Raw genomic sequence first — 27,972 nt, forward strand, 5'->3', positions numbered from 1 at the left:
TGACACAGTAGGCCTTGCATGTGTGCAAGGCATCATTAGAGGACGGTGACCCTGAAACCACCCACTGGATCTCTCAGATAATATGGGGAGGATGGACTGATCCAAGGTGGGAATCCATGGAGGGATCAGGATCTGCATCCCACGGCTCAGGAATCTAGGCATCTTCTGGAATGTGCTCCAGGTCGGGTCCTCTGGCCAGAGAAAGGCAGGAGTCTGCAGGAGGAAAGTTAACAGGAATGTGGCTGGCAGAGAACTCAGAGGGCAGCAAAATCGCGCTGGTTCTGGGATTGAATAAAAAGATGAACCCTCATGGACACTGCCGGGATGAGTGCGTGAATATTGCATGAACCTGCTCTACAGATCATTAGTAATGTCAGGAATCTCTGGGCTTCCGTTTCCCCTTTGGTTAAAAGAAAGCATGAGGTGTTACTTGTATTCAGCGGCCCCTCCCTTCTGCTCTGAAACTCTATGAGTTGTTCTCCAGCTTCTCCCCTTACCGGAAGGTCAGCCTCCTTCAGAGTCCTAACGACAGCCATTCCTGGGGGAGTCTGGCAGAGGAAGGAGAGAGACAGAGGGCAAAATTGGAAACCATGGAGGGAATGCCCATATGAACCCGGAAGGCCTGACTCCCAGCCCAGTGCTCACTCTTTTTTTTTTTTTTTTAATGTTTATTTATTTTTGAGAGAGAGAGAGACAGAGCACCAGTGGGGAAGGGGCGCGGAGAAAGGGAGACAGAATCTGAAGCAGGCTCTAGGCTCTGAGCTGTCAGCACAGAGCCTGACTCGGAGCTCGGGCCCACAAGCAGTGAGATCATGACCTGAGCTGAAGTCGGACCCTCAACCGCCTGAGCCACCCAGGCGCCCCCCGGTGCTTACTCTTAACGAACGCACCTGCTGTGTGTGGCCAGGCTGGCTTTGGAATTAGACGGCACGGTGTGTGTGTGTGTGTGTGTGTGTGTGTGTGTGTGTTGGGGGTGCTGTGGGAATGGTGGGGGCCCTCTGTGGGCGTCTGGAGCTGGACAGTGCGGGTTGGGGCCGATGGGCAGCTCACGGCTCCCTTCGCATTTTCTCTCCATGCAGAGACCTGAGCATGAACAACCTCACGGAGCTGCAGCCTGGCCTCTTCCACCACCTGCGCTTCCTGGAGGAGCTGTAAGTAGAGGTCTCGTGGGGCTGGGGGTTGGAACTTTGGGACCACTGAGAGCTGTAGGAGCCAGGGCTCCCGGGAAGAAGGCTGGAGCTCAAAGGAAAGGGGCTTGGGATGCTGTTCTTGATAGCAGGGTATTCGGCCGATGCCTGGGCCAGCTGTGGACCCCGGGTGCTGTTGTGGGGCCACATGGTATAGGGACTCTGAAATCTAGCTCTTGTCCTCCCTGCCGTCGGCTCTTATCTGCACCTTCTCCCTCTTTCTGTCAATGGCTGCGTCTCTTCCTGGGGGTCATCTTTGACCTGCTCCCATCCCCCACGTCCGGCTACCAGCCACCATCCTGGGGGTTCTTTCTCTGCAGCACCTCTCACCTCTACCCCTTCTTCACTATTCCCACTGCTACTGCCCTGGGTCTCCACTCACAGCTGGAGGCTGCACCAGCCTCCCAGCTGAGATCTTCTGCCTTCTTACAAATGTACTCTGCACATCTTCAAGGTGCATCTCACCAGCTCAAGAACCTTCTCTGGCTCCCCATTGCCCAAAGGATTCACTTTTTTTTTTTTTAGAGAAAGTGAGAGTATGAGAGGGGGAAAGGGCAGAGGAAGAGAGAGAGAGAAACAGGGAGAGAGAGAGAGAGAGAGAGAGAGAGAGAGAATCTTAAGCAGGCATGGAGCCTGACATGGGGCTCGATCCTACGACCCTGGTATCATGACCTGAGCAGAAATGAAGAGTCGGATGTTCAATCGACTGAGCCACCCAGGCGCCCCTAAAAGATCCACTTCTAAGACCCTCCCCCAACCTGGCCTAAACCTACCTGGCCAACTTTGCTCCACTGAGACCAGTCACGTTCACCATCCTGGTTTCCGCTCCTGCATTTGAGCAGGAGACTTCCGCTCCCACCTGGCATCCCACCATCTTTTCCTCCACTGGGGCACAAACCATTCCTCTATCATTGCCAAACACAAGGCCCACTTCCTCCACAAAGTCCCCTCTGGTTAACGCCTTCCCACGGCTGTTGTTCTCGCGTGCATAAATCTACTCTTTGGTTGGAGTGCCCAGCCTGTCTGCTTGGGGAAGCCAGGCCAGTCTGCTCCCCATCCTTGCATTCATCCCAGCCTTGTCCCTAACCTCCACCCACCCCCCCGCCCCACCCCCAGCCTGCTCGTTCTTGGTTTTGCACCACTGTCGATCCGCGGGGCTCTACTAAGGTTTGCTTCAACTGTGCAAAGCGTGGGCTCCTGGCTCTGAAAACACTCGCAGTTCCACCTCCACCCTGGCCCCCCTGCTCCCCTAACAGATTTCCCATCTCCACCCTCGTCAGTACTCGCCCCAAAGGCAGTCAGCCTGGCCCTGCTGCAGATAGGATCCCATCAACCCCCCAGGGCCACCGCAGGGTTTTCTAGACCACATACTTACTGAGCTCCCCCTCTGTGTGAACGACAAGCTCAAGGTGCTCGGGAGGAAAACAAGATAGAAGACCTGCCCGCTGCCCTCGGGGAGCTTCCCGGTGAGGCAGCAGATCTGTGCCCAGGAGCTAGTAGGTGGGGTGGCAGCTGAGTGTGGGCACCTGGGACATTCTGTGTAAGGAAGGGCTCAGGGTTCCGGGTGTGGTGGGCTGGCCCGCAGAGAAGGAGCCTTCTTGGTGGGGAGTAGTAAGCCAGTTTTCTTTCTTTCTTCTTTCTTTCTTTCTTTCTTTCTTTCTTTCTTTCTTTCTTTCCTTCTTTCTTCTTTTTTTTTAAAAAAATTTTTTTACATTTATTTATTTTTGAGAAACAGAGTGAGACAAAGCGTGAGAGGGGGAGGGGCAGAGAGAGAAGGAGACACAGAATCCGAAGCAGGCTCCAGGCTCCGAGCTGTCAGCACAGAGCCTGATGTGGGGGCTCAAACCCACAAACGTGAGATCATGACCTGAGCCGAAGTCGGATGCTCAACCGACTGAGCCACCCAGGCGCCCCATTTCTTTCTTCTTTTTAAGTTTATTTATTTGTTGGAGGTGGGGAGGGGCAGAAAGAGAGGGAGAGAAAGAGAATCTGAAGCATGCTCCCGAACCATGAGATCATGACCTGAGCCGAAATCAAGGGTCCAACTGAGCCACCCAGGGACCCCAAGCTAGTTTTCAAAGGAGGTGACAGAATGAGGGGCAGCCAGGGGCCTTCTAAGGTGGAGTGAAAGGCAGGAGTGAAGGCTGAGGAGCTGGGGCAGGTGATCTATACACCCTGGGAACCGAAGGCTGGTCCTTCCACCTTTAGGTCCCTGCAAAGGGCTTGGGCCCATTTTAAAGGTTCCATCTCTAGGACCCTTCCATGGCGAATGCCCACCTCTAGAATCCAAGGTTGGGGACCCCAAATATCATGATGTCTTTCCACACATTTTTGTTTTGTTTTAAAAAATTTTCTTAATATTTATTTATACTTTTGAGGGGGAGGAGGGGCAGAGAGAGAGAGAGGGAGACAAAGAATCTGAGAAGCAGGATCCAGGCTCCAAGATGTCAGTACGGAGCCTGATGAGGGCTCGAACTCACGAACCAACCATGAGATCATGATCTGAGCCGAAGGTGGACACTTAGCCGACTGAACCACCCAGGCCCCCCTTGTTTTGTTTTTAAATTTTTTTTTTAAAGTTTATTTATTTTTGAGACAGAGAGAGACAGAGCATGAATGGGGGAGGGTCAGAGAGAGGGAGACACAGAATCCAAAACAGGCTCCAGGCTCTGAGCGGTCAGCACAGAGCCTGATGCGGGGCTCGAACTCACGGACCGTGAGATCATGACCTGAGCCGAAGTCGGCCGCTCAACCGACTGAGCCACCCAGGCGCCCCTTGTTTTGTTTTTTAAACAACAAATGCCAAATAACAAGATTCTTAACAAAGATATATTTTAAAAAAAGAAAAAAAAAACAGCTTTAGAGGTATGTCAACCTGTATATCAGCAGCCTCTCTGTTGGAACTGAGGTGCATAATAATGTCACTGGGGACTTGGGAGCTCCCAAGTGCCTTCCGCATCATCCACGGTTCAACTCTGTTCGGTCCGGTTTGGGCATTAAGTATATTCCGTCACATTTGCTCCTTTTAGAACTGGCGATCACCCCATGACAAATGTGGAGACGCCTAATTAGACTCGAATGTTAAGCTAATTCCCAAACCCCATTTCCTAACCCTCCTGGATTAGCGTGGGTTAGCTGTGTCGCTGAGGGCATGGGGAGACAAGGTCCCACCCTGTCTGTGCCCAGCCCTCCCTTGGTGACAGGATGCAGTGCAGTCCGGCAGGTGAGGGCAGTGGTGGGTAATCCAGGTTAGCAGGGGACGGGACGGGACACTGTGGAGCGGGAAGGACAGGACCGTGGAAGTGAGTGAGGTCCGAGTGAGAACACCAAGTTGGGCCACTGCCTATCTCTGTCACCCTTAGAGGAAAGAACTTGACCCCTCAGAAATTCCTCCTTTGAAATTTGGGGATAATGCTAGGCACCACGCAGGGTAATTGTGAGCAGCGAGAATGGGTGTGAGGTATCGAACACATTGTAGATCTCAGCAAGTAGTTTTCACCCCTGCCTTCCCCTCCCAGATCCCCGAGATGATGACGAAGGCAGTCACCCCCTGTGGGTTCCCTGCCGACATCACTGACCCTTCTTCCTGATTTGCAGGCGGCTCTCAGGGAACCATCTCTCACACATCCCAGGACAAGCATTCTCTGGCCTCTACAGCCTGAAAATCCTGTAAGTATAAGTAATCCCCATTTTACACAGAGATGTGAGTCTCGATTCGTCACAAGCTTGCTAATTTCCTCATCTTTACTTTTCATTTTAATTGTGATTTCCCTAGCTTTGCTTTCACCTTTTTTATAACAAACCTTCTGATTTGTGAACGAACATTTAATTGCACCGGATAGTTATGGCAGCCTTCCAGGGAGGTGAAGTGTGTGTATGTGTATGCATATGTGCGTGTGTGTGCGTGTGTGTGTGTGTGTGTGTGTGCGTGTGTGTGTGTGTGATGTGAATAGCGGCCAGCAGCATAGGTCTTTGCTCTCTCTGAGACATCTCAGGCCAGGGGAAGAGGAATCCAGACTGGATTTCCTTGGCTGTTCTTTCTCCTGAGACCCAACCTTTCTCTGCAGCTACAGCTCTGAGTCCCCATTCCCGGTGTAAATATCTCGCTGCCTTTGGTTTTCAGGCTCCTTCGTCCCGGCTCCTTTCGTCTTTCCTTTAAAGCAAAAGGAAGCTGAGAGTTAGAGAGGACCTTATGTTATTCCACTAACTTTGCCCCTTGCTACTCAACCACTGGTTCCTTCTAGAGAAGGGAAAGCTGAGACACCTATCTCCTTCCATCCCAATCCGTGGCTCACTTTGTCCCAGCCAAGACTGTCTTCCACAAGGCCCCCTTCATGTTCGTACGATGAGTGAGGCTGAGAGGACGTAGAGGGAAGTGGGTGCACAGAGTCTGAGGTGGGTAGGAGAGGTTCCTGGGGAGGCACATCACCACAGGGGCTGTTGAGGATCTGGAAGGTTGATCCTGGAGTAGTAGAATGAGCACTTGGAGCTTTCCCATACTGGTGAGCCATTCCCCAGTGCTGCTACTCCCTCGGCCCTCACTTGACCTATGGATCTTCTTTGTACGGTTGAGCAGGCTGTTGCCTGCACAAGAGCATCTGGCTGAATGGGTAAGAAGGGGGCTTAAATACGTCCTGTGCCTGGGTTGGGGCCATATCCATCTAGAAAAGAATATCTTTTCTAATTTGTTGTTTATGGGCTAGTAATGGCCCCGCCCCTTGGCCTATGGCTTCAGGCTTTTCGATGATCAACAAACAGTCCATGGTCCATGGCTAAGCACTTTCTTCTTTTTTTTTTTTATTTTTTTTTAATGCTTATTTGTTATTTTTGAGAGAGACAGAGCACAAGTGGGGAGGAGCAGAGAGAGAGGAGACACAGAATCTGAAGCAGGCTCCAGGCTCCGAGCTGTCAGCACAGAGCCTGACCCGGGGCTCAAACTCACAAACCGCAAGATCACGACCCGAGCTGAAGTCAGAGGCTTAACCAACTGAGCCACCCAGGCGCCCCTAAGCACTTTCTGCTTTTTCATGTTGTTGGTCTCTGACACCTCTGGCCTTTAGCCTCTCTCTGGATCCGCCTCTGAGTCTCTGACTCCAGGCTTGTCCTTCCCTCACCCTCTGCGATGCCCTTGGGTCTCCCCAGCCTCAGTCTCCTTGTCACTGCGGCCTTCCTCTTCTCTGTCTCAGACCTTGCTCTCCCTCCCTCCGCCTCTCTGTGCCCCGCCCCTCACTTCTCCTTCTTCCTGCTCCTCCTCTCAGTCTGTCTTGATCCCCATCAACATTGCTGCCCGGGGGGTATGGGGAGGCATCCTGAACCAGACGCACAGCGCAAGCAGCCTGCTTGGTGGCGTGTCTGTGCCCAGTGGCAGGCTCAGACCTGCAGCCAGGATTAGAGAGCGGGCTCTGTTTGCTGGGCCTTCAGAAGATGTGAGACTCCTGTCCCGTTCCTAAGTCTCCGGCTTAGAGATGAGCCTCCTCTTTCTTCTTTGCCTGCATTAGGCAATAAATCAAAGCCTTGGAGAAACCGCAAGCCTCCCGCCCCCTTTCTGCAAACTGGCGCCCTTGGCTCAGTGAGCTGGGCGGCCAGGAGAGGCTGCTGGTTGGAGCCCAGGACAGCCAGACCTCCCACACCCCGCTCTGCCATTGACCCCCACGTTGCCTCCTCCTTGAAGACCCACCTGGTCCCCCCAAACTTTTGTGTCAGGACTTTGACTGCAGAGTTCTCTACTTTAGAGATGAGTTGGGTGGTCTTGGGAGCTTATTCTCTGACCCGAGTGCTTCACAGCAGGGGATTCTTCGTGCATCTGGGCAGGAAGTACTTTCTGATGTCTCCTGTTGTTTCTTTTGCTGCAGTGTCCTTCCATTTCCAGACCCGTAAGAAAACTAGAGCCGTAAAGCCCACCATCAGCAGAATAATCCCTTTTTGTCCCGGGAGACTGTCACTTTAGCTGCTGCCCTGTCTTCTCTGGGTCTGGGACTCTTACCCGAACTGCGTCTTCCTTTCTCTGAGGCCTCACTCTCCCTGCGGGACACTCTGCCTCCTTGCTCTCAAAAGCGAAGGACGAAAAAGGGAAGGGGGGCTCCCTCTCTGGTCTTCTCCTAAGTGACTCTGGCAGACGCCTCCCTCTGTCCTTCCCACCGCAGCCCCACGCCTGACCTGGAGGTATTACTCTTGGATCCTCTCCTTCCTCTGCTGGCTTTCCAACTCTTCAACCCCACAGGCTCTGGTCACCAGGCTGGCACTGAGAGAACCAGCGCTGTGGGAATTTCCAGCCTCAGGCCTTTTCTCAAGACTATACGTGGGCAGGGGCACCTGGGTGGCTCAGTCGGTTGAGCGTCCGACTTCAGCTCGGGTCACGATCTCACGGTCGGTGAGTTCGGGCCCCGCGTCGGGCTCCGTGCTGACCGCTCAGAGCCTGGAGCCTGCTTCGGATTCTGTGTCTCCCTCTCTCTCTGCCCCTCCCCTGCTCATGCTCTCTCTGTCTCAAAAATAAATAAAAACATTAAAAAAAATAATAAAAAGACTGTATGGGGACATGTGTGTCCTGTAGAGTTATGAAGGCCCAGACCCTGCTCCTGCATCTGAGCTGTCCTGAGGGGAGCACAGTTTTTGTTGCTGCAGGTGTGTGGGAAAGCAACTGCCCCCCTGAGGGCACCTGCCCTGTGTGCCCTGTCAGGGTAAGGGCACAGCTGAGGCCAGAGCTCCTGTATCCTGACCCACAGTCTCAGGGTGTGGAGCTGGCCCCTAGGAGGCTGTCATGCCCTAAATGGCTCCTGCCTCATACAGAGGAAGCAGAAGGGGCAGAAAGAGAGAGAGAGAGAAGGGAGAGAGGAAGGGGGAGAGAGGAAGAAAGGGAGAGAAAGAGGGAGATAGAGAGGGAGGAAGGGAGAGAGAGAGAGAGAAAGAGTGAGGGCAGGAGGGAGGGAGAGAGAGAAGAAGAGAGAGAGAGGGTGGGAGAGAGAAAGATAGAGGGAAGAAGAGAGGGAGAGAGGGAGGGGGGTAGAGAGAGGAAAGAGGGAGGGGGAGAGGAAAGGAGAGAGAGAGAGAGAGAGAGAGAGTCTATGTGTGTGTGTGCCCCAGCTGCCTCTTCCCTCACAAGTTTCTTCCCCCACAGCTGCCCCCCTCCCAGAGAGCTGCGTGAGGCTTGAACGTTGGTGTCTTTGCTGCTGAGGCCTGCACCCCTGTCTATGTTAGGCTGGTCTGGGCCATCCAGAAAGACTCCCGTTGGGCCTCGGTTGCTTCTCAACAGACCCAGACCTGGGAAACAGAGGGGTTTGACAGTTCAAGGACTTGCCTCCGCTCTATGCCCTCAAGAGACTGGGCGAGAGATTTTCCCCAGACTCTCTACTCCTGGTTTGAGCCCCCAAATCTCTGGGAGGCTGTGGCTTGGGGTTCTTGGCTCATGCCATGTTGTTAAAGATTGAGGCTGGAAAAGGGCATCGGGCTGCCTCCAGGAGCTCGGGCTCAATCCCAACGGAAGCCCTGGCCTGAGGCCACAGAGGGGTGGGGAGGAGTGAGTACCTCTCAGGCCCCGCCCCTGAGGGCCTCTCGTGTTGCCCTCACCATGCTGTAGTGAGCGGTCTTAGGTTGACGCTGACTGTGCTTACTCTCCTGGCTGGACAGCAGCCATGCCTGGCCCAGAATTGGGGTTCCACTGGTGTTGATGAAATGAACGAATGGACCTAGGGAGGAGAGACTTGTGAGTTGTTTTGGGGGACCCTTCCCCTTGGCTCATGGGAGAAGGCTGCTGGAGGCTCCAGGAACCCAGGGAGACCCTCTGAGCCTTTCTTCTCCAGCAGGTGGGGCCTACTGCCCTTGTCCTGTCAAAAGACTGGATGTCCGGAAGTGGGTCTCGTGAGCAGCAGATTCCAGAACGGGCGCCATGGAGGACACTCAGGCTTCCTCTCCCTGGGCATCAGTTTTCTTACCTTTAAAAAGCGGATGCTGGAATACATTTTCCAACATGTTTACCTGCAGAAACTTAAAACACAAACACCTTGTGTGGAAGTCCTGAAAAATAAGAAAGGGGAGGGAGGATATAAACTGGATGAGGGGGGTGATATAAACTGGATGAGGGGGGTGAGTAGAGCCCAGGCTCTAGCTTGCCTGCCCACCCCAGTGACCCCAAGGCCCCTCCACAGAACCAAAGGAAGGACCTTTGTCAACCCACTGGTGGATCGCCTCTCTGGAACCTTCTAGCTCTTCACACTCATGGTTCCTGTCCCCAAATGCCTCTCAGGCCAGACAGGTGTTTCCCAGTGGTGCTTCCCAGGTGACCCAGGGAGCAGTCTAAGGGGTAGACTTCCCCTAGACTAATGATTGTTCATTAGAGGCGCCCTTGCAAAACTTATGCCTAATGTCCCCTCACCCAGAGATTCGGCCCCGGAGAGTAATCGGGCTGCACTGTGGTCTGGACACTGGGATTTAGGAAAAGCTTTCCAGGTGGTTCTAATGCACAACCAGGGTTGAGATGCAGTGCGTTAGACAGACTCTGGCTCACCAGACAGAATGAGGGCCAGTGAGAGAAGCAGGGAAACGTGCTCCCGAAAGCAGTGGCCTAGGAGATGGGACATGGGCCCTACGCCTGATGCTGCCATGAGTTTGCTTTGTAACTGAGGGCAGGTCACTTTTTTTTTCTTTTTTTTTGCCCGTGTGAATTTGGTTTTTATGAACAATCCATTTTCTGTAAACATCGCATCTAAATAGCCCCTGCCTCGTCATTTGGAAAGCAAAAGGGCTCTTCCCTTCTAAAGGTACTTCCAGCTTTGACAATCCACTTGTGGTTCAGTAGAGGGGTGATGGCTGGGAAATGAGGCCAGGGACAGCAAGGGAGAGAGCGGCAGAACCGCCAGCCGCCATGGCGACCTTCAGCTTAGTGGGTTTTGGTTCCATGAAAGCGAAGACTTTCTTGACACACAGACCAGACTGCCTGGCGTGGGATGAATCGTCTGGAGAGGCACCGATTTCCCTGGCACTTGGAAGGGTGATTAAGTGCCCTGTGAAGATGCTACAGCATCTGGGTTGGGAGGGAGGTACAATTCGGGGAACTTCAAGATCTTTCTGGATCTGGGATTTGACAGAGGAAAGGGCAGGGGGATCTGAGGGGGTGATGGGGGTAGAGATGCATTGCCAAGCTCAGGGGAGGCCCGGTTCTGCCTGCAGAGGGGCTAGATGCAGCTTCTGGGGCCCCTGGAGGGGGTGGGCGTCCCTTCCTGTTTGCCCAACCATCATGTCTCTTGTATCCTTGCTCCAGGCATCCTGAGGCCTCTGGGTGAGAATCAGGGCAAGTCAAGTGAAGTTTCCACTCCTTATTTTATTTACTTATTTATTTATTTATTTATTTATTTATTTTTTAAATTTTTTCAACGTTTTTTATTTATTTTTGGGACAGAGAGAGACAGAGCATGAACGGGGGAGGGGCAGAGAGAGAGGGAGACACAGAATCGGAAACAGGCTCCAGGCTCCGAGCCATCAGCCCAGAGCCCGACGCGGGACTCGAACTCACGGACCGCGAGATCGTGACCTGGCTGAAGTCGGACGCTTAACCGACTGCGCCACCCAGGCGCCCCTACTTATTTATTTTTTTAAGTTTCCACTCTTGCGATGCCAGAGGTCAACATGTCTGGAAGAAGTACTAAGCAGGGCAGAGGGCAGGAAATGTCCTGGGGCACTGAATATTGTAACTGAGTGAGGTTTTCTGCATCGGTCTGGTAGCCTCTTCCTTTGAAAGGTGAGGAAATTGAGGCCCAGAGAGGGCAAGTGACCTACTCACGTCATCTAGTACGTGATAAAACTATTTGATCAAAGTAATAACAGCTGACACGTGACTGAGCTCTTCCTTTGTGTGAAATAAGTGCTCTACAGGGGTTATTTGGTTTAATCCGTTTAATCGGTGCCCACGGTCATTAGCATTATCCCCAATTAACAGAGGAGGAAACTAAGGCCCGCAGAGTTTAAGTAGTAGCTTGCAGCTATCACACAGCTGGAGAGAGGCAGCGTTGAGGACACAAATCCAGGGCTGTGGGACTTCAAAGCCTGCAGTGTGACTGTTATACTGTAAGGAAGCCCGGGAGGCACAGGTTTAAATTCTACCTTTGAGGCAACACTGTAATTGGAAAGGTCCCACCTTGTGCTGTGTGGAATCTAGTTGGAGGGGCCAGTGGAGGCGAAGAGACCTTCAGGAGCACGGGGTATGAGCAGGAAGGGGCCCTGCTTGGCCCTCTCTTCAAGCCACACTCACCCAGCCTCGGGGCAGGGAGGACCCCACTCCCAAGCCCCCGGTTCTCCGTGCTCAGGGTCTGTCTCTTCTCTTCTTCCCCCTTCCTTGGCTTTGCCTGCCTCAGGGGCTCTTCTCAGGCTCCAGGCCGTGCCCACAGCGAGGGCAACGGTCTTTTGTTCTTGTGGTGCTGTGGTTTGGTGCATGTTTGGGATTCTTCTGTATCTAGAAAAGGAGTTCAGGAGAGATAACAGGTGTGGCTCTGACCAGGACAGTCACAGAGGAGGCATCGATAACTACTTAGGCGCATCATCTTACCGCTTGGTATTTTCTGGCTGTTGCTGTCCCCTGCCGTCATGACAGAGGCCATGTGTATAACGGTTAGGGGCTTGGACTCTGGGACCAAACCCTGTGGGATAAGTTTGAGTCAATACATACAAAGCTCTACGACCAGGCACATTAGCTGTTACGGTGTTTCGGCTTAAAGCTTAGGAAATGAGCTACTTTTCCGGAAGCGCGGTGATCGTACCTGAGCGATCCTGAGCAAGATGCCTCTCTCCTCTGAGCCTTCCCCTCTGAAAGATGGGTTGACAAGTCGCCTAAATGGGAGGATGGGTGACATAACTGGCATGCAGTAGGGCTCACTGAATGCTCATTCGCTCCAGGTTCCCGAGGCACCCGGCCCTAGTCTCTGGGGCCATGCCTGGCCCTGGTGGCACAGGGCAAGGTGCTGTGAGGGCAACCTGGGTTTGGGGAGGGCCCACTCACTCTGCCTGGGGCACTCGGTAGCTTCCTTCCTTATTCCCCCCTATTTCCTGGACTCCAGAGCGCCTGCACCCTATGTGCCCCCCTCGTCCTCATTTCTGGGGCCCAGCTCTCCAGGCCTACAGGTAAAGAGCGTTCAGATGGCAACTGCCAGGGGCTTTTTTTCCCTCCCTTAGATATAGGCAAGCAGGATCCTTGCTCAGCACCCCCTGTCTTAGATTCCCTGTGCCTTGCTCAAACCTTTGAAGGCCAGCTATGATGCCTGGGGAATGCTGGGGTCAACAGTGCCACCCAGAGGGACAATCCAGGCCTCCGTTTCTCCCCTCTGCGTGCTCCCTGACCCTCTGCCCTGCGCATGAGGTTTCCCAGGTGCCCAGAAGAGCTCCAGGACTCTTAACTATGGGGTCATCCTGGGAACCTGCGGCCAGACCAGTTCCAGAAGAGCAGCCTGCCGCTGACATGCTGATCCGGGGCGCCTCAACTTGTTTCTGTAGACAGGATTCCACAAAAATATATTTGCCTGGGCCCCTGCCACCCGGGGGGGGGGGGGAGTCTTGCCTTCATCCATATCCTCCCCTTCCCCAAAGACATCTTCAGTTTTCCAGGTGCATAGACAGGGAAACATGCCTGGGGAGAAAGCGGACATCTCCCAGTGTCCTTCCTGAGCAAATCGTGACAGAATTGCAAGTGTGCTGACGTCCGCCTCTCACTGCTTCCCCAACTGTCTTCTCTGCTTCTTCTCCAAGGTCCTCTTCAGCCCTGCCTCATCCCAGAAGCCCTCCTGAGACACCCTCCCAGCCCCCTGCATGGCCGGCAGTGCCTCGGCAGCCTCTGACACCCCACTAACGGGGCAGGGCACAGGACACTCTGGGGCACGGCAGCTGGGGCAGGAGGGAGGGGTGTGGCACGGGTCAGGGGTGCAGGGAGGATCCCCCAGCTCCGCGCACGCTGTGTGGGTCCTCCAAGCCCTTTCCTCCCCTTACAGGATGCTGCAGAACAACCAGCTGGGAGGAATCCCCGCAGAGGCGCTGTGGGAGCTGCGGAGCCTGCAGTCTCTGTGAGTCACTGGAGGGCTGGGCTGGGGCGCCAGCTTCCTGGGGCCTGACTCACAGTCCCAGGCCCCCTGCCTCGTCTTCCCCTCCTTTCTGTGCCCCCCCCCCCCCCGTTCTCATCCCGTGTTCCAGACAGAAAGCTGCTCCAGGCTTTGGATTTTTTCGGGGGTTTTGTTGTCGACAGCGTGTGTATGTGTACTCTTGCATTCGGGAAGGAGGGCTCTAGGCCCCCACCGGAGGACTGTGGGAATGGGGCCTCCCTAGGTGGGGCCACCGGGACAGCGGTCCTGGGGTGTCTGGCTTTCTGCCATGGAGCCCCGGGACGGGACGGAGGTTGGAGATTGCCGCCTCAAAGAAGTGTCAGGAAGGAGCTCTCTCCCCCCACCCCACCTAAACTGCTCTAGCCCCCAGGGCTCGGGGGCAGGGCTGGGCTCAGACACCCATTTCCCCTACTTGGGGGTGGGACTGCATTGAGAGTCTCGCTGGCCACCCAGGACAGAGCCATCTCTTCAAGGAGCCCTGCAGTTCCTTTCTCACCCAGTAGGGGCATCATGGAGGCAAGACTGAGTCCAAGGGCGGAAGCAGAAACAGGTGCTATCTAGTGATTGAAGCCCGCCAGCTGTGATCCTCTGGGCCAGGTGCTGCCTTTTATTCACACAGTGCACGTCGCAGGGCCTGGGTCATAGCCGGTGCCTAATACGTGCGTGCTGAGCCAACTGAATTTTCAAGTACATCCTACATCTGATGGGAGAGTAAACAGATGTTTGGGGAGAAATCATAATTGAGAGACAGGAGTGGGCCTAACATTTAGCCATGAGGGAAACTGAGGCACAGTGAACCTGCACTGTCAGGACGAAGGCCTCTGGCATCCTTGGCCTGTGGGTTCTGTCGTGGTCCCTGCCCAGTCCGTGGGTGTAGGAGTCAGACAACTCTAAACTGTCTTGATTGTCCTCAGGTGGAAGGACAAAGGAGGTGGGAAAGGTGGCTTTCCTTCCCATAACCCATATTCAGGCCCCCTTACACCACAGACAGAGGGGCCCAGCCGTGGGGGCCCTGGCCAACCCTCTGTGCCACACCCACCCAGAGTCAGGGCTTCCCTCCCCTCCCCCTGCCCTGGACATTCCCTACCCTCCTGCTTCTGTGTCTGCACCCCAGTGCCCCCAGCTGCCTGATGGGCCCGCCCCTGCCTCCCCTCATTCTCTCACCTTCCCACCTTCCATCCCAATAAGTGCTGGGCCCCTGGCCCCAGGCACCTTTTCTCCCTCCATCTAGGTCACCCCTGAACAGGGCCAGGCAGCCCAGCATCAGAAGATCAAAGGCCAGCAAAACCTGTGCTTGGTCTCCACACCCGAGGGCAGACTAAACATTTACTTAGGGCACCAGCAAGGCAGGGGCAGCCAAAAATGGAGGGATGCCTGTGTGCAGATTCTGACATTTCATCCAAAGCATCAAAGAGGTATTTATAGGGAAAAACATTAGACTTTTGCTGGACTTCACACTTATTTTAAGGTTAAGTTTTTTTGGTTTGTTTGTTTAATTGTGAATCACATCCCAAAGGTCTCATCTTTCAGACGTAGGCATGATGCTTTGGGGCTATAAGGCAGTTTCTTCTGCACTTTCTGAGAAATGGGCAGACCCGGTGGCTGGGGGAGCTAGGTAAATGACTTCCACCTGCAGCGCTGTCACTCCCCATTGTCTGGGTGGGTCAGGGCAGGGGACAGAGGCCCAGTCCCCTCCTCCCACAGTTTAAAGGCACATGAATAGATTTTTGCCCCTTGCAGTCCATCCTGTGAGAGAGCACTGGGCTGTGAGGCAGAGAACTTGGCTTCAAGTCCTGGCTCTGATCCTCACTATTGTGTCACTTACCCTCTCTGTGCCTCAGTTTTTCCACCTTCAAATTGGGGATAATTACCTTCCCTGCCTATCTCACAGAGTTGTCAGGACGATCTAATATGTAGCAAACGTGAGAGGGATTTGTAAACAGAAGCCTCCACACAGCTGCGATGTGTGGTGATGCTGTTATGCTCTCATTCATTTACCTAGCCAGTGACCCATTCATTTTATACACATTTTCGAGGCTTTGCAAACTGACTTGCCTCTTGAAGGATTAGTAAGCATCAACCAGGTGAAGAGTCAGGAAGGGACATTCCAGGCAGAGAGAACAGCACATGCAAGGACACGAAGATAAGGAACCAAGTAAATTCTAGAGACCCTACAAGGCAGTGAGTTTGGCTGCACTGTGTGTGTGTTGGGAGGCCGGGGGTGGGGGAGGGCAGTGGTGGAGAGAGATCTGGAATGAGCAAGAGGTAATGCCTCACCAGTAGCCATGAACCTTGTGAAGGATTTGGCCACTGGTGAGCCACAGAAGAATTTCTAGCAGGAGAGCAAGGCGATAGAGTCTGCATCGTCGAAAGATTACTTTGGCAGCAGTTACGGAGGACAGCCTGGAGGTGTGGAGCCAGTGAAGGGGCTGGTAAGCCAAGGGTGCCCGATAGCAGCTGAAGAAAGGCAGGGGTAGTGGGGGTAAAAGACGTTGATGGACTCTAGAGTCAGATGTTCTGGGCCGGCTCCTTCGCTCACCACCTGTAGGACCTTGGGCGGGTTAACTTCTGTGTTCTCATTTCTTTGTTAGTAAATTGGAGGTGGCGTCTCTGTACCTCGATAGGCCAGGAGGAAATGAGTTAATATACATTAAAAAAAAACCAACCAGTATCTTTTGTTGCTGCTACTACAGTTATTACTGCTAGTAGTATGGACTAGATGTGAAGTGGGGGTTGGAGGAGAGGAGGAATCCATTTGATAGCCGTGTCTCTGGCTTTCACATCTGGGTGGCCAGAGAGGCTGGTCGTTGAGAGCCTGGCACATAGTAAGAGCACAGTAAGAATATGAGTGAGTCGTGAACCCCAGAGGATGAGCGCTCTGGGGAGGGGCACAGGGAAAGGGGAGACACCGAGGTCCTTGTGGACCTATTGAATTTGAGGTACCTGTGAGTAAGGTGAGTAAGCATCTCAGACAAACTGGAAAGGGGTCACTCTACATCTCTACATGTACGACATCAGTGTGTGTGTGTGTGTGTGTGTGTGTGTGCGCGCGCGCTGGGGAGAAGAGGGAGAGTGCATAACCCAACTCGAAGGTTCTATTTGTAGGGGTTATATCCTGAGCTGTTGGAAGCTGGGGACCTCTAAATGAGGCTCTGTCCTACTAATTCAGGCCCCTCTGTCTCAGATAGAGACAGTAAAACCAGCCCACGTGGCTAGGTTGAAAGGAGAAGGTGAGAACAAATGACAATTGTGGGAGGCCCTCCATGTGTCAGTGCTACATGACATGTTTTATGTACGTGATCCGATTTCCTTCTCACCAAACCTCCTCTTTAATATGGGCCACCTCTGTTGGCAGATGAAGAAATAGAGGCTCACGGACTCTTCCAAGGTCAGAGTTAGCGAGTGGGAAAAGCAGGGCTATCCCTCGGGGTTGTTAGGCTCCAAAGGCTGTGCCCTTTCCATCATGGCTGCAAGGAAAGCAAGTCACTTTTGGTGGCCGTCACTGGGTGGTCCTCCCTCCCTCCTGACAGATACCAACAACTAGAAATTTCCTCCTTCCTGTAGGAAGTCAGTGGATCAGGGAGGTAGTATATAGGAGACACATCCCTGCCCATGCCAGGTGGTACGTCCTCCCCAGAGCACCTAGGGGCTCAGGTCCCTGGAAAGGGCTGTTCCTCACCTCCGAAAGGGAGGGTCCCTGCACAGACTCTCGTGGACATTCCTGGAACCACAGTGAAGGTTCTGTCCCGTGGTTTGCTTTCTACCAGCTAGAACCAGATACCGGGGAGTAGAAAGTGGGTTTGGATTAGTCAGGAGTGGGGTTAGGTTAGGGGATAGGGCCCTAGGTAAGCAGTTGCACATGGTGCATGGGCTGTTTGGCTTGGCACCTGGGTGGGTAGGACCCAGCCCCACAATACCACCTCCCTGGATACACTTGCTTCTTCCCCAACCAGTGTGGGAGGGAGAGGATGGCAATGCCAGATGTGTCACGCCAGGCTTGAGCCAAGGCCAAGAGAAACCACGGGAAGCCAGTGGAGCCTGGGGGAAAATAGAAACTGAGTGGGGGTGAGGCAGGGCAAGGGGGAGAGTGCATGGAAAAGCAGAAAAACAGCCCAGAAAGACCTCAGGACTGGGCTGGGGCGGGGCCCAGGAAGTGCAGGCTGTTGGGTCCCTGGAGAAGAATCAGAAAAGCACAGTGGCAGGAATAAAGGGGAGAAAACAGGAAAACAGCCCAATCTTGGACACCCTACGGGGAGAAATGCATAATTGCAAAGGACAGCCACATGAAACTGGCCAACATTGTGCCGAGCTGGGGAAATTAATCAAGAGCAGTGCCAGACTCCAAACTGAAACCCAAGTTAGAACCACCACAACCCTCTCAGCGCAAGCCAGCCAATCTAAAACACATTGGCTGCCTGCTTCGGAGGGGGAAGAGGTGGAGAAGTCAGAGGTGGACAGACGTCTGTGGGGGTAGGGGCGTGCCTGTGTGCATGGAAAGGCAGCTGGGCTCAGGGTGATGTGGGAAGGGAGGGGCGGCTCCCACTTATCACACTTCAAAATGCTGAGCACATTCATATCTTATATAATCCTGAAATCCCTATAAAGTAGCTTCTATCATTCTCATTTTATAGATGGGGCAACTAGAGTCCAGAGAAGTTAAGCAACTTGCCCAAGATCACACAGCTAGAATGTCACCGAGCTGGCATTCTACTGCACTACAGATTCCAAAGTACCATATTCTTAACCTCCATCTCTTAACACCGCCTCTAAGACACGATGCTTTAGGATCCAGAGACCTGGATTTAAGTCCTGGCTCTGTCACTGAGAAGCAACGAGGCCATTGGCAATTCTCCTCCCCTCTCTGAGCCTAAAGTTCCCTCTCTTTAAAGTGGGAGGGTCAAATGAAGTGACTGGCAGACAGGTGTCCCCAGAGGAAGGGTGTCATGCTCCAGAGATACAAGAATGTCCTAATGGGGTTACTGGCCCTGTCTCTCCATCGCTTATGATTGCTGTGTGCTTCCTCTCTCCGGGTCTCTGTTTCTCTCTCTGTGCAAATGGAGAGCATCCTTCTGAACGCTTCTGGCCTCCTGGGAATCTGTGAGGGGGAATGAGGAGGAAAGGCTTGAGCTTCTCCAGGAGAAAACGGTGAAACCATTCTGGCCAGTGCCAGAGGTTCTGTGAGGACAAGGATTAGAAAAGGTGAGACAAGGGGCTTTTGAGCAGGTCCCCCTCATTCCATACCTCTGACCGCCCTCCAAGGGACAGTTGTCCCCCCAGACAGACGACCACAGCCAGACTGATAATAACCAGCCCTTAGATGGCACTTTGCATGTGTGAGGGGCTCCTACTTCTTACGTCTCTTACCCCTTACGGCACTCCTTCAGGATGCTTACTCGTAGCTGTCTCATCGCCCCATTTCATAGATGAGCAGACCACTGAGGCACAGGGGGGTGATGTGACTTGACGAATATTCTCGCAGTGAGTATAGAGCAGAGCCATGGGCAAAACTCAGGCAGCCTGGCCCAGCATCTACGCGCATAACTGTGGTTCTGGGCTGCCTCTCAAGACCCGTTCTGAGGCTGCTGAGCAAGCAGATGACAAGCCTTCAGGAATGGTCATCTCCGGCATTCTGGGGACCAAGATGTTTCCAGAGCACCTGCTCCCAGGGTTGGATTTGGGTTGTGCGCTCTGCTGTTGCGGCGGGGGGGGGGGGGGGGCAGCGGGAAGCCTGGATTGGGCTGTTTCAGTCCTTACTCTGGGAGTTCTAGGATTGAATGGAGCCCAGTCTGGGCTGCTCTAACAAAGCCCCATAGACTGCGTGGCCTGTAAACAGCGGAAATTTATTTCTAACAGTTATGGAGGCTGGAAGTTTGATATCAGCTTGCCAACACAGTTGAGCAGGAGGGTGAGGGTCCTCCCCTGAGTTGCAGACGGCTGACTTCTTCCACCCTCAAGTTTGGCAGAGCAGAGACAGGACACAGGCTCTCTCTTGACACTTCTGGGGCACTAATCCCATTCGCGAGGGCTCAACCCGCATGACCTTACCGAATCCTAATCACCTCCTAAATCCATTACTCTTCAGCCCGTAACAAGGGGAGAGTGTTGGTTGCCTGGGGAAGCTGGGGCTGATTATTTGGCTTCAGCATTGATCCCTAGAGACCCTTGGCTTTGATCATAACCCCCAGACTCCTGGAGAGAGGGCCTGAGGCTGGTTGTGCCTATTAACAATCTACTTGTGTGGAGACTTAAGATCTTTCTAGGGGCCCCTGGGTGGCTCACTTGGTTAAGCGTCTGGCTTTTGGTCTGGGCTCAGGTCATGGCCTCACAGTTTGTGGGTTCAAGCCCCACATTGAGCTCTGCACTGACAGCACAGAGCCTGCTTGGGATTCTCTCTCTCTCCCTCTCTCTTTTTGCCCCTTCCCTGCTCACTCGCATGCTCTCTCTCTCTCAAGATAAATGTTAAAAAAAAAAGATCTTTCTAGAAGCTTTTCATGAGGAACAGTTTTTTTTCTATGTTACCCTTGCAAGGAGTTGCATCTGCATTTATGGCTCATTTTACAGACACACCTGAGAGGGAAATTGCTCTGCTCAAGATTCCCCAGTGGGGTAGAGTTAGAGTCCGGCATGGAACTAAGTAGGGTCTTCTTGTGGTGAGGGTAGTAGAGCCTGACCATGACTTACCTTACCACTCACAGCCTCGCTGAAGCAGATCTTTAAAAGGCCCCAGTGGAAGGCCTGGGGGATTTCAAAAGAAAGAGCCAGTTACACATAGGACTGGAGAATTCCCTCAGGGAGGCATTTTCTCAGCTCTCCTCAGCACCCTGGGAAGGAGGAGGCCATCACTAGGGGAGGGGGGTTGTTGAGGAAGGTGCTTTTGGGGGAGAGAATGGGCCAACACAGTCATGAATAGAACTTGTAGAATAGTGGTTCTCAAAGTGTCGTCCCAGGACCAGCAGCATCAGCATCACGTGGGAACCTGTTAGAAATGCACATTCTCAGGCCCCACCCCAGACCTACTGAATCAGAATCTTTGGTCCAGAAGGACCAGCAATCTGTGTTTTAAGAAGTCCTCCAGGACACCTGGGTGGCTCAGTTGGTTAAGCATCTGACTTCAGCTCAGGTCATGATCTCATGGTTCGTGGGTTTGAGCCCCGCATCGGGTTCTGTGCTGACCGCTCAGAGCCTGGAGCCTGCTTCGGATTCTGTGTCTCCCTCTCTCTCTTGTTGAAGGAGGAGGAGGAGGAGGAGAAGGAGAAGGAGATGGAGAAGGAGTCCTCCAGGGGATTCCGTGTGCATTGAAGATTAAGAACCAATCCGGAAGAAAAGAGATATATTTGTTTCTTTGGGCTGCCATAGCAAATTGGGTGGCTTAAAACAACAGAAATTAATTCTCTCGTAGTTCCAGAGCCCAGAAGTCTGAGAGTAAGGTGTCAGCAGGGTCGCTTCCAGCTTCTCTTGGTGTCTAGCATTCTTTGGGGCCGCATCATCCAATCTCTGCCTTCTATCTTCACGTGACCTTCTCTTCTCTTTGCATCTCTCTCTGGTCTCCTATCAGGACACTTGCCATTGGATTTAGGGCCCACCCACATAATCCAGATGATCTCACCCTGAGAGCCTTAATTACATCTGCAAAGACCCTTTTCTCCAGGGAAGGTCTCATTCACAGCTTCCGGGAATTAGGACATGGGCTTACATTTTAGGGAGCCGCCCTTCAACAGGCTACAGTGAGGAAGGTGGACAGTGGAGAAGAGAGAGCGAGCCTGCATCCTATGGGAGAGTGCATGGGGTGAAGAGCTGAGGGTTGAGTCAGAATGAAAACAGAGGGCTTAGAGGGAGCAGTAGCCCATGGGCCAGCCCATGGGCATCTGGCAAAGTAAGGTCCAAGGCTGACAGCCTGCGGGGAGAATAAGGCCCTGAGGTCAGGGCAGTGCTGATCCAAATCCCATTCTGAAGACGTCCAGTCTGCCATGGAGAAGCCCCCAAGCTGCCCCTGAGCCCATCAGGTGATCTAGTGAATATTGGAAGTGCCACCCAACTTGCCTGCCGGCCAAAAAGGGCCCTGAGGCCCAGCCATGCTGTGGGGCCCAGCTGAGGGGTCCCCAGAGACGCACCGAGATGGCAGATGGCCTCCCTGGCACAGCTATTTCGGGCTCCGTGATTATATGCTACTGTATTTGGATCTCCTCAAGGTTCCGGGAGTTGATTACTACATTCGTCTGGGGCAGAGGCCTCTCTGAGGTGGGTGGGTGGGCGGGCACGCGGGCAGCCCCCTGCATATGATGAAGCTCTGAACATGGGTAATTTGGCTCCTGGAGAGTCTAGGAGAGTGTCCGTGGTGGGCTGGGCCCTGGGATTCTGTGGAGGTTTTTTCGGCCGTAAATGCTGGTCTGGGATAGAGTTGGCCCAAGCGGGGCCACCCAGGAGCAGTGTGGTGCCTTGGCCCCATGGGGAACACCTCAGCCCAGACTTGTGGGTGTCCTCACCCTCCTGCCTCCTGAGTCCCATGGAGCTCTCCCAGGCTTAGGCCTGAGAGATCTGAAAGAGGCAGGAGCACCCCAAGTGGCGGTGTGGGAGCACATAACTCAGAGGTGGTTTCGGTGCACGTGGGCCCCAGGTGGAGCCAAGAAGTGGGTGACCCCTTCCCCCATGGAGAGAAGACAGAGGCAAGTTTCCTTCCTCCTGTATTAATGCCCTCACTGAGCAGCTGGCATCAGGGCAGAGCCCTGGCCTGGGTTCCGGGTATGTCTAGAGGAAAGAGGATAACCAACCACTGGCGTCCATCCATCCATCCATCCATCCGTCCATCCATCCATTGGTTTGTTTATTTAGGCTTTGCTGAGTGCCTAGAACTATAGCAGAAAAGTTCCTGAGACCAGTCCTAAAACAAGGGCCTGCCTTTCAGTGGCTCGTGGTTTGTTGTGGGAATATCACACACACACAGACACCCATCTTTACCCTGCCCCTCCCATACACTGTGGTCTTAAGCTTCTAAGACAGAAAGTCAGTGCAAGTGAACATGATATAAAATTAGTGTATGAAAGCAAAGCGGGAGTTGACGAAAATGATGAAAACCAGGTGAAGCCCAGTAGGGGCATGATAAGAATCGTCCTGGTAGTTAATGTTTGTTGAACACTTACTATGATACCCGGTTCTAGGCTAATGCTTAGCAGACATCACCTTTGTTCCTTGCAACAAATCTCTATAGGAGGTACCGTGATTTTCATTTTATGGAACAGAAAGTTAAGGTTTGGGGAGTTGATCACAGAATTGATAAATGGTTTGTCTGAATTCCAAGCCGATGTGTGTTCTTAACCCCGATCCTAGACTGTGTGGAAGGGCAGCTGTGAGGGATCTCAGAGGTCTGTTCCTACGGTCATCTGCCCCACGACACTGAGGCAGACCCAGATCTGGGAACTGCGGTTCTGACCCTCACTACTCCACGTGTGGCTCACGGGCCAGCAGCACTGGCATCATGGAGCCGTGGGAGAATGTTAGCTCTCAACCTTCACTCCAGACCTAGTGACTCGGAATCTGCATTTTAACAAGACCCATCCTTTTACCTTCTAGGCAATTGGTATGCAATTAAAATGTGAGCATCACTGTTCTTTTTGTCCAGGAGCTCCTAGGGCTTGCTGCCCCTCCCTGGACCCCAGTTAAGTTGGGCCACAATCATTCTAAGCCTTCCGTTCACCACCCCCTGCCCCCGGCACTGCCCGCCATCTATGCAAAGTCCTCAAGCCTTAAACCACCCCCCCTTTTTTTTTTGGTCCCCTGCAATCCCTTGCACATATGGGGTGGAAACACAAGGTTTGGTTGTGGACCCACCCAGAGGCAATGAGACGTACCAGATACTCTCTTGGAGGATGCAGGTGGAGACATAAAGGTTAGACTTTGAGAAGAACTTCCTGGCTCTCTAAAACCACAGGGAGGGGGAAAGGCTAGAGCACTTCCTTCTGAAAGTTCCCTGGAATCACACTGCCTGCATCTGGCTGGGGGCAGGAAGGGGTTTGACCCCATCTCACTCCAATCCACTCTACATTTTCTGGGAGCTCACAACATCTTGTTCAAATTCCGTGCCACGGAAGCCTTAGAGTAGTCCAGAGAGGAGGTAAGAGAAGGTTCAGATCACAGCCAGGAAGAGGTGGAGAGAGCGCCCGTGTGCCTGCGGCCTGCCTTCCCCTGGCCGCACCTCTGCAACAGGCTGCCTGCTTCCCATTCCCCCAGCCTGCCGCCATCCTTCCATCCCGCCATCCCGCCATCCCGGTGAGAGAAGACTGTCCGGGGCTGGGAAAATGTGGTCTTTTCCGAGAGTCTGTGAGTCATTTTCCACCCATTTATGAGCCTTTGGAGCTAAGGTGGCTGTCAGCCGCTTGCTGGAGTGTGGAAATCCACACGCCAACCGGAAAAGGCTGTGAACACACCGGGCTCCTGCTCTGGCCACCGGCAGAGGCTGCGTGGGTGGAGGCTGCCCACCCCAGACCACAGGACCTTGGAATACCCAGCTGGAAGGCGCTGTTGGGGTCAGCAGGTCCAACAGCCTCTTCTGCAGGTGAGGAAACCAAGCAACAGAGAGGGGAAGTGACTTTCTCAGTGTCACCCAGCGAGTCAGTGGTAGTGCTGCAGCCAGCAGGAACCCAGGCCAGGCCGGCAGATGCTGTTTTGCTCTGAAAGGGGACTGTCTATTTATGAGCCTAGGTGTCATCTAGGTGGCTCTAAGATCAGTTGTTCTGGAATATGACCCCCTGGGGGACTCTCTCACAAGCCAAGGTGGCTTTTCTTCCTCGCTAGTCCTAATGCCTGTTTCTGGACTTGGAGCCCGTTCCTTCCCCTGTCACCCTTAAATAAAACAACTCAAACAAGGAGCTGGTCATGAGGACTTTGGGGACCTTGGAGGGGTCTAGGTGGTAGGGAGGGAGGAGAGAAGGCCCACGGTGCTTGGTGGGAGCGAGCTGCTCTGGGGTGGTGGCTGTTAAAAGCATGCTGAGCCTTGGTGGGGGGGCCCTGGCAGCCCGTGGAGAGGAGGTCACTTCTGTCCCCTTGTGAAGTTTGGCCACCCCAGCTCTCTCCCCAATCCCCATGCCTCCTAGAAGAAATTAACTCTTTCTCCGGGGGATTTTTCAGGGGGTCCTGCCTTAGTCACCCTGTGAGTAGAGAATGAAGCACCTTTCTGGGGCTGGAGGCCACAGAAGACCATCAGAAGAGGTGACCTTGGCCCCATGCCTCACCTCAGTGTCAAGGCAACCGTTTGGGAAAGACGGAGGGAAGAGAAGGAAAGAAAGCAGGAGATAAAAGAGAGGGCAAGAAGGAACTTTCTTTGAGTTTCTCCCATGTGACAGACATCACACCAGGTGCCTTTAACCGACTGATACTCATTCAGCAGCAGGACCACCCGTACGTTATTGAGGCTTTGCCCCAGGCCCCTTCCAGCTACCACTTTCTCTCTCTCCTCTCCTTCCAGTCCATACCAGATGCCACCATTTTGTCCCTTCCAGTCTGGCTTCTGTGGCCCTCTCAGACCATCAGAATGGCTCTTACCAAGGTCACTGGACTTTCACCAAGTCCAACAGGCCCCTTCCAGGCCTCACCTTACATGATCTTGTAGCAGCATATGCTAACGTTGACCACTCTCCCTGAAGGCCTCTGTTCCCGGGGCTTCTATCCACGGAACTCAGATCTCCTGGCTCTCCCCCACCTCTCTGGCCCCTCCTCAATTTCTTTGCAGACTCCTCTTCCCCTGCCCATCCTATAAATGGTGGAGTTCTTTGGGGGCTCTTTCCTTGTCCCTCTGTTCTATCTGTTCCTCAGTTTGTCCCCCAGGAAGTTTCTTATCTGCCCGTGGACCCAGTTAGCCTACAGGCTGATGGCTCTGGGTCTACCTCTCTAGCCCAGATGGGCGCATGGCTTGCCCATTGGAATCTCCAGCTGGATGAGCCAACGGTACCGCAAACTGAACATTTCCCCAAACGTTCACCATCTTCCCTCCTGTGAGTGCTCCTTCTCTAGTATTCTGTCTCAAGAAATGGCACCACCATTCATATAGTTCCCTCATCCAGGGATTTGGCAGTCATTTTTGACTCTGTCACCACTCCCACATCTCATCAGTCCCAGCGACTGTCCATCCGGATTGCTTCAGAATAAATCCTCCTGCCTTTACTCCCCTGTGCACTGTCATCTGCCCGCCATCATCCATTGCCTGGCTCGTTGCAACAGCCTCTGAATGGTCCCCTGCTTCCACTCTTTTTTAAACTTTTTTTAATGTTTTTTTTTTTAATTTATTTTTTGTGAGAGAGACAGAGCTCTAGCAGGGGAGGAACGGAGAGAGAGGGAGACACAAAATCCGAAGCAGGCTCCAGGCTCTGCGCTGTCAGCACAGAGCCCGACGCGGGGCTCGAACTCATGAACTACGAGATCATGACCTGAGTCAAAGTCGGACACTTAACTGACTGAGCCACCCAGGCGCCCCCCTTCCCCCACTTCCATTCTGAAGTTGCCTTAACCTGTCCCCCGTGCTGCTGTCAGGTGGGTCTTAAAACGCAAATCTGAACACGTCACTCCCCTCCTTAAAAATTTTCAGGGACTCCCAGTTGCTCTACGACAAAGCCCAAACTCCTTGGCTAAGCTACCCCTGCCCTCCTCTCCCTATTTCACCCTCCCAGCCTTTGCTGGGCTCAGAGGGAGCGACTTGTAACCCTCCTAGGCTGCAGCCGGTACTCCTGCTCTTTGCTATCCCCTCTGCCTGCAACACTCCCTCCTATTTCTCCATCTGCTTGCCTGCCCAAGTCTCACTTGTCCATCAGGCCTTGGCTGAGATGTCTCCTCCTGCAGGAGGCCTTTTCTGACCCCACATGCATCCAGGGCCCCTGTGGTACAGCCAGGTACTCACGGTGATGTGGCTTCGGCTGTGGGCGGGGACTCTGTGTGCAGTGTATCCACGGATAGAAGGTATGAGCAGGGCTCTCACCCTCCATCATCAGATGGTGTGTTATTGGGGCTGCACTTTAGTACGTGTCTCAGTCTAAATACAACAGAGATGGGAAATAAACTTATTTTTTAAAAAGCCATGTCATACCTTCCAAAGCCAAGAATAACATTATTTAGAACGACCTGCTACTTAGGGTTGATCTCTGTCCCTGCAGCCCTTGGCCCTGTCGGGCATGGAGCTCTAACTGAAATAAACAGCAGCGGCTGGGGTAACACCTCCTAAGGCTGACTACCTGGGGGGCATTCATAATTTCCGGAGCTCCAGGTGGGGGTGGGGATGAAGAGGAAACCCCGGATTCATCCCAGCCAGGGAGTCAGGAGGCTCTGTTCCCCAGATGGGCCAGCCCCCCAGCCCCTTCCCCTTTCCTTCCTGCTCTGTCAGCTGCAGCCGACAGGAATGAGTCTGCTAGGCCTCCTCCGGGAGGCACCAGGCCTTCTGGGCCAACGCAGCTGCCTCGGCCCCCAGCCCCAGCCCCAGCCCCAGCCGCCTCCCCTGGCCCCAATTAACCTGCCTCTCAGCTGCACATCTGCTAACCTGGGGCCTGCAGGGCCTTATAGTAGAAAACCTTTCAGAACATCTGGAGAGCAGGGGAGGGGCCCACCTGGAAGGGAGAGGGGGCGGGAGGGGGAGAGGGAAAAGGGCCTGAATAGGAGAGTGTAGTCTGGTGTGTGGGGTAGGGGAGGTGGCGGGGAGGCTGGAAATAACGAAGCGGTCCCAGGATTCTTAGTTCTGTTTGTTGAGGCAGAACGGTCAGAGGGGGCGTGGTGAAGGGGGGGCTGCACCCAAGCTTCCTCCAAGCCGGCAGGTGGCACCACTTAAGTAATCCTGTTCCTCTGATCAGAAACCACCCACAGACCCCCAAGGCCTGGCTGGGGCAAATCTTCCTTTGAGTTCTGTCTGCTTTCGTGTTGGTGTCCCTGCCTTCCACTCATTCTAGCGAAGTCACTGACCCCTATCTTTCCCTAGTTCCCCAAATCTGTCCTCTTCTACCTCCAAGCTTTGGCTTAAGTTCTTTCTCAGTCAAGGACCCTTTGTTCTTTCTTTCTGCCTAGCCTTGCCTCTCTACTTCCTATCTCAGTGCGACACTCACCTCCTCCAGGAAGTCCTCCTAGACTGATTCCATCTGACTCTGAGCCCGATGGGCACATGGGGAGCACTAGGTACCCGAAGCAGGGATCCTCAATCTTCATAACCAAGAGGGCAGGAGGGAAAGCCCTAGCCAGAGCAGAGCAGGAAACATTCAGGCAGAACTCTCTTGTCTTTGCAGGACCTAGAGGAGAAGCTGATCAGAATTCAGATTTGTGGAGGGGGACAGGGTGTGGGCACAGACAATAAATACTCTTCAGATATTGTCTAGAGACCTGGTTTCAGAACTAGGGGGTTGGGACACTAAGTGGTGACCTTCTGGCAAGTCTGGAAAGTTCTGAGAAAGGGCTCCATGCCTAGCCCAGGGCAGATGGCTACCCTTCTTGGTTCATCTCTCTCCCTAGTATGACCTGACAAGTGTTCTGAATCTGACTGGGCCCAAGCTGCTCTGAGTCTGGGAAGTCCGAGGGCAAAAGGAAAGTAAGTCTCAGGGAGCATTTGCTGGCTTCCTGGCACTGTGCCAGGCACGTGCATGGGCTCTCTCACCCAACCCCTTAATCAAGACTCTCACCCGTCCAGCCTGGGAGGGGCCTGGCAGAGGTCTATCATCCTCTGAGTCTCGGTTCAGTCTGGGGCTTTAGAC

At 53.6% G+C, this 27,972-nt stretch overlaps 1 protein-coding gene across 1 annotated transcript in view; it reads left to right on the plus strand.

The window, feature by feature from the left end:
* The first annotated feature begins 984 nt into the window (after window positions 1–984).
* LGR6 (leucine rich repeat containing G protein-coupled receptor 6) overlaps window positions 985–27,972 on the plus strand; it is a 90,618-nt gene continuing 63,630 nt past the window's right edge. The window contains exons 1-3 of the mRNA XM_015539464.2: window positions 985–1,151; window positions 4,785–4,856; window positions 13,154–13,225. Of these exons, the coding sequence (XP_015394950.2) occupies window positions 985–1,151; window positions 4,785–4,856; window positions 13,154–13,225 (311 nt within the window). The remainder of the gene's footprint in view (window positions 1,152–4,784; window positions 4,857–13,153; window positions 13,226–27,972) is intronic.

Source organism: Panthera tigris, chromosome F3 (genome assembly GCF_018350195.1).
Source record: "Panthera tigris isolate Pti1 chromosome F3, P.tigris_Pti1_mat1.1, whole genome shotgun sequence".
Lineage (NCBI taxonomy): Eukaryota > Metazoa > Chordata > Mammalia > Carnivora > Felidae > Panthera > Panthera tigris.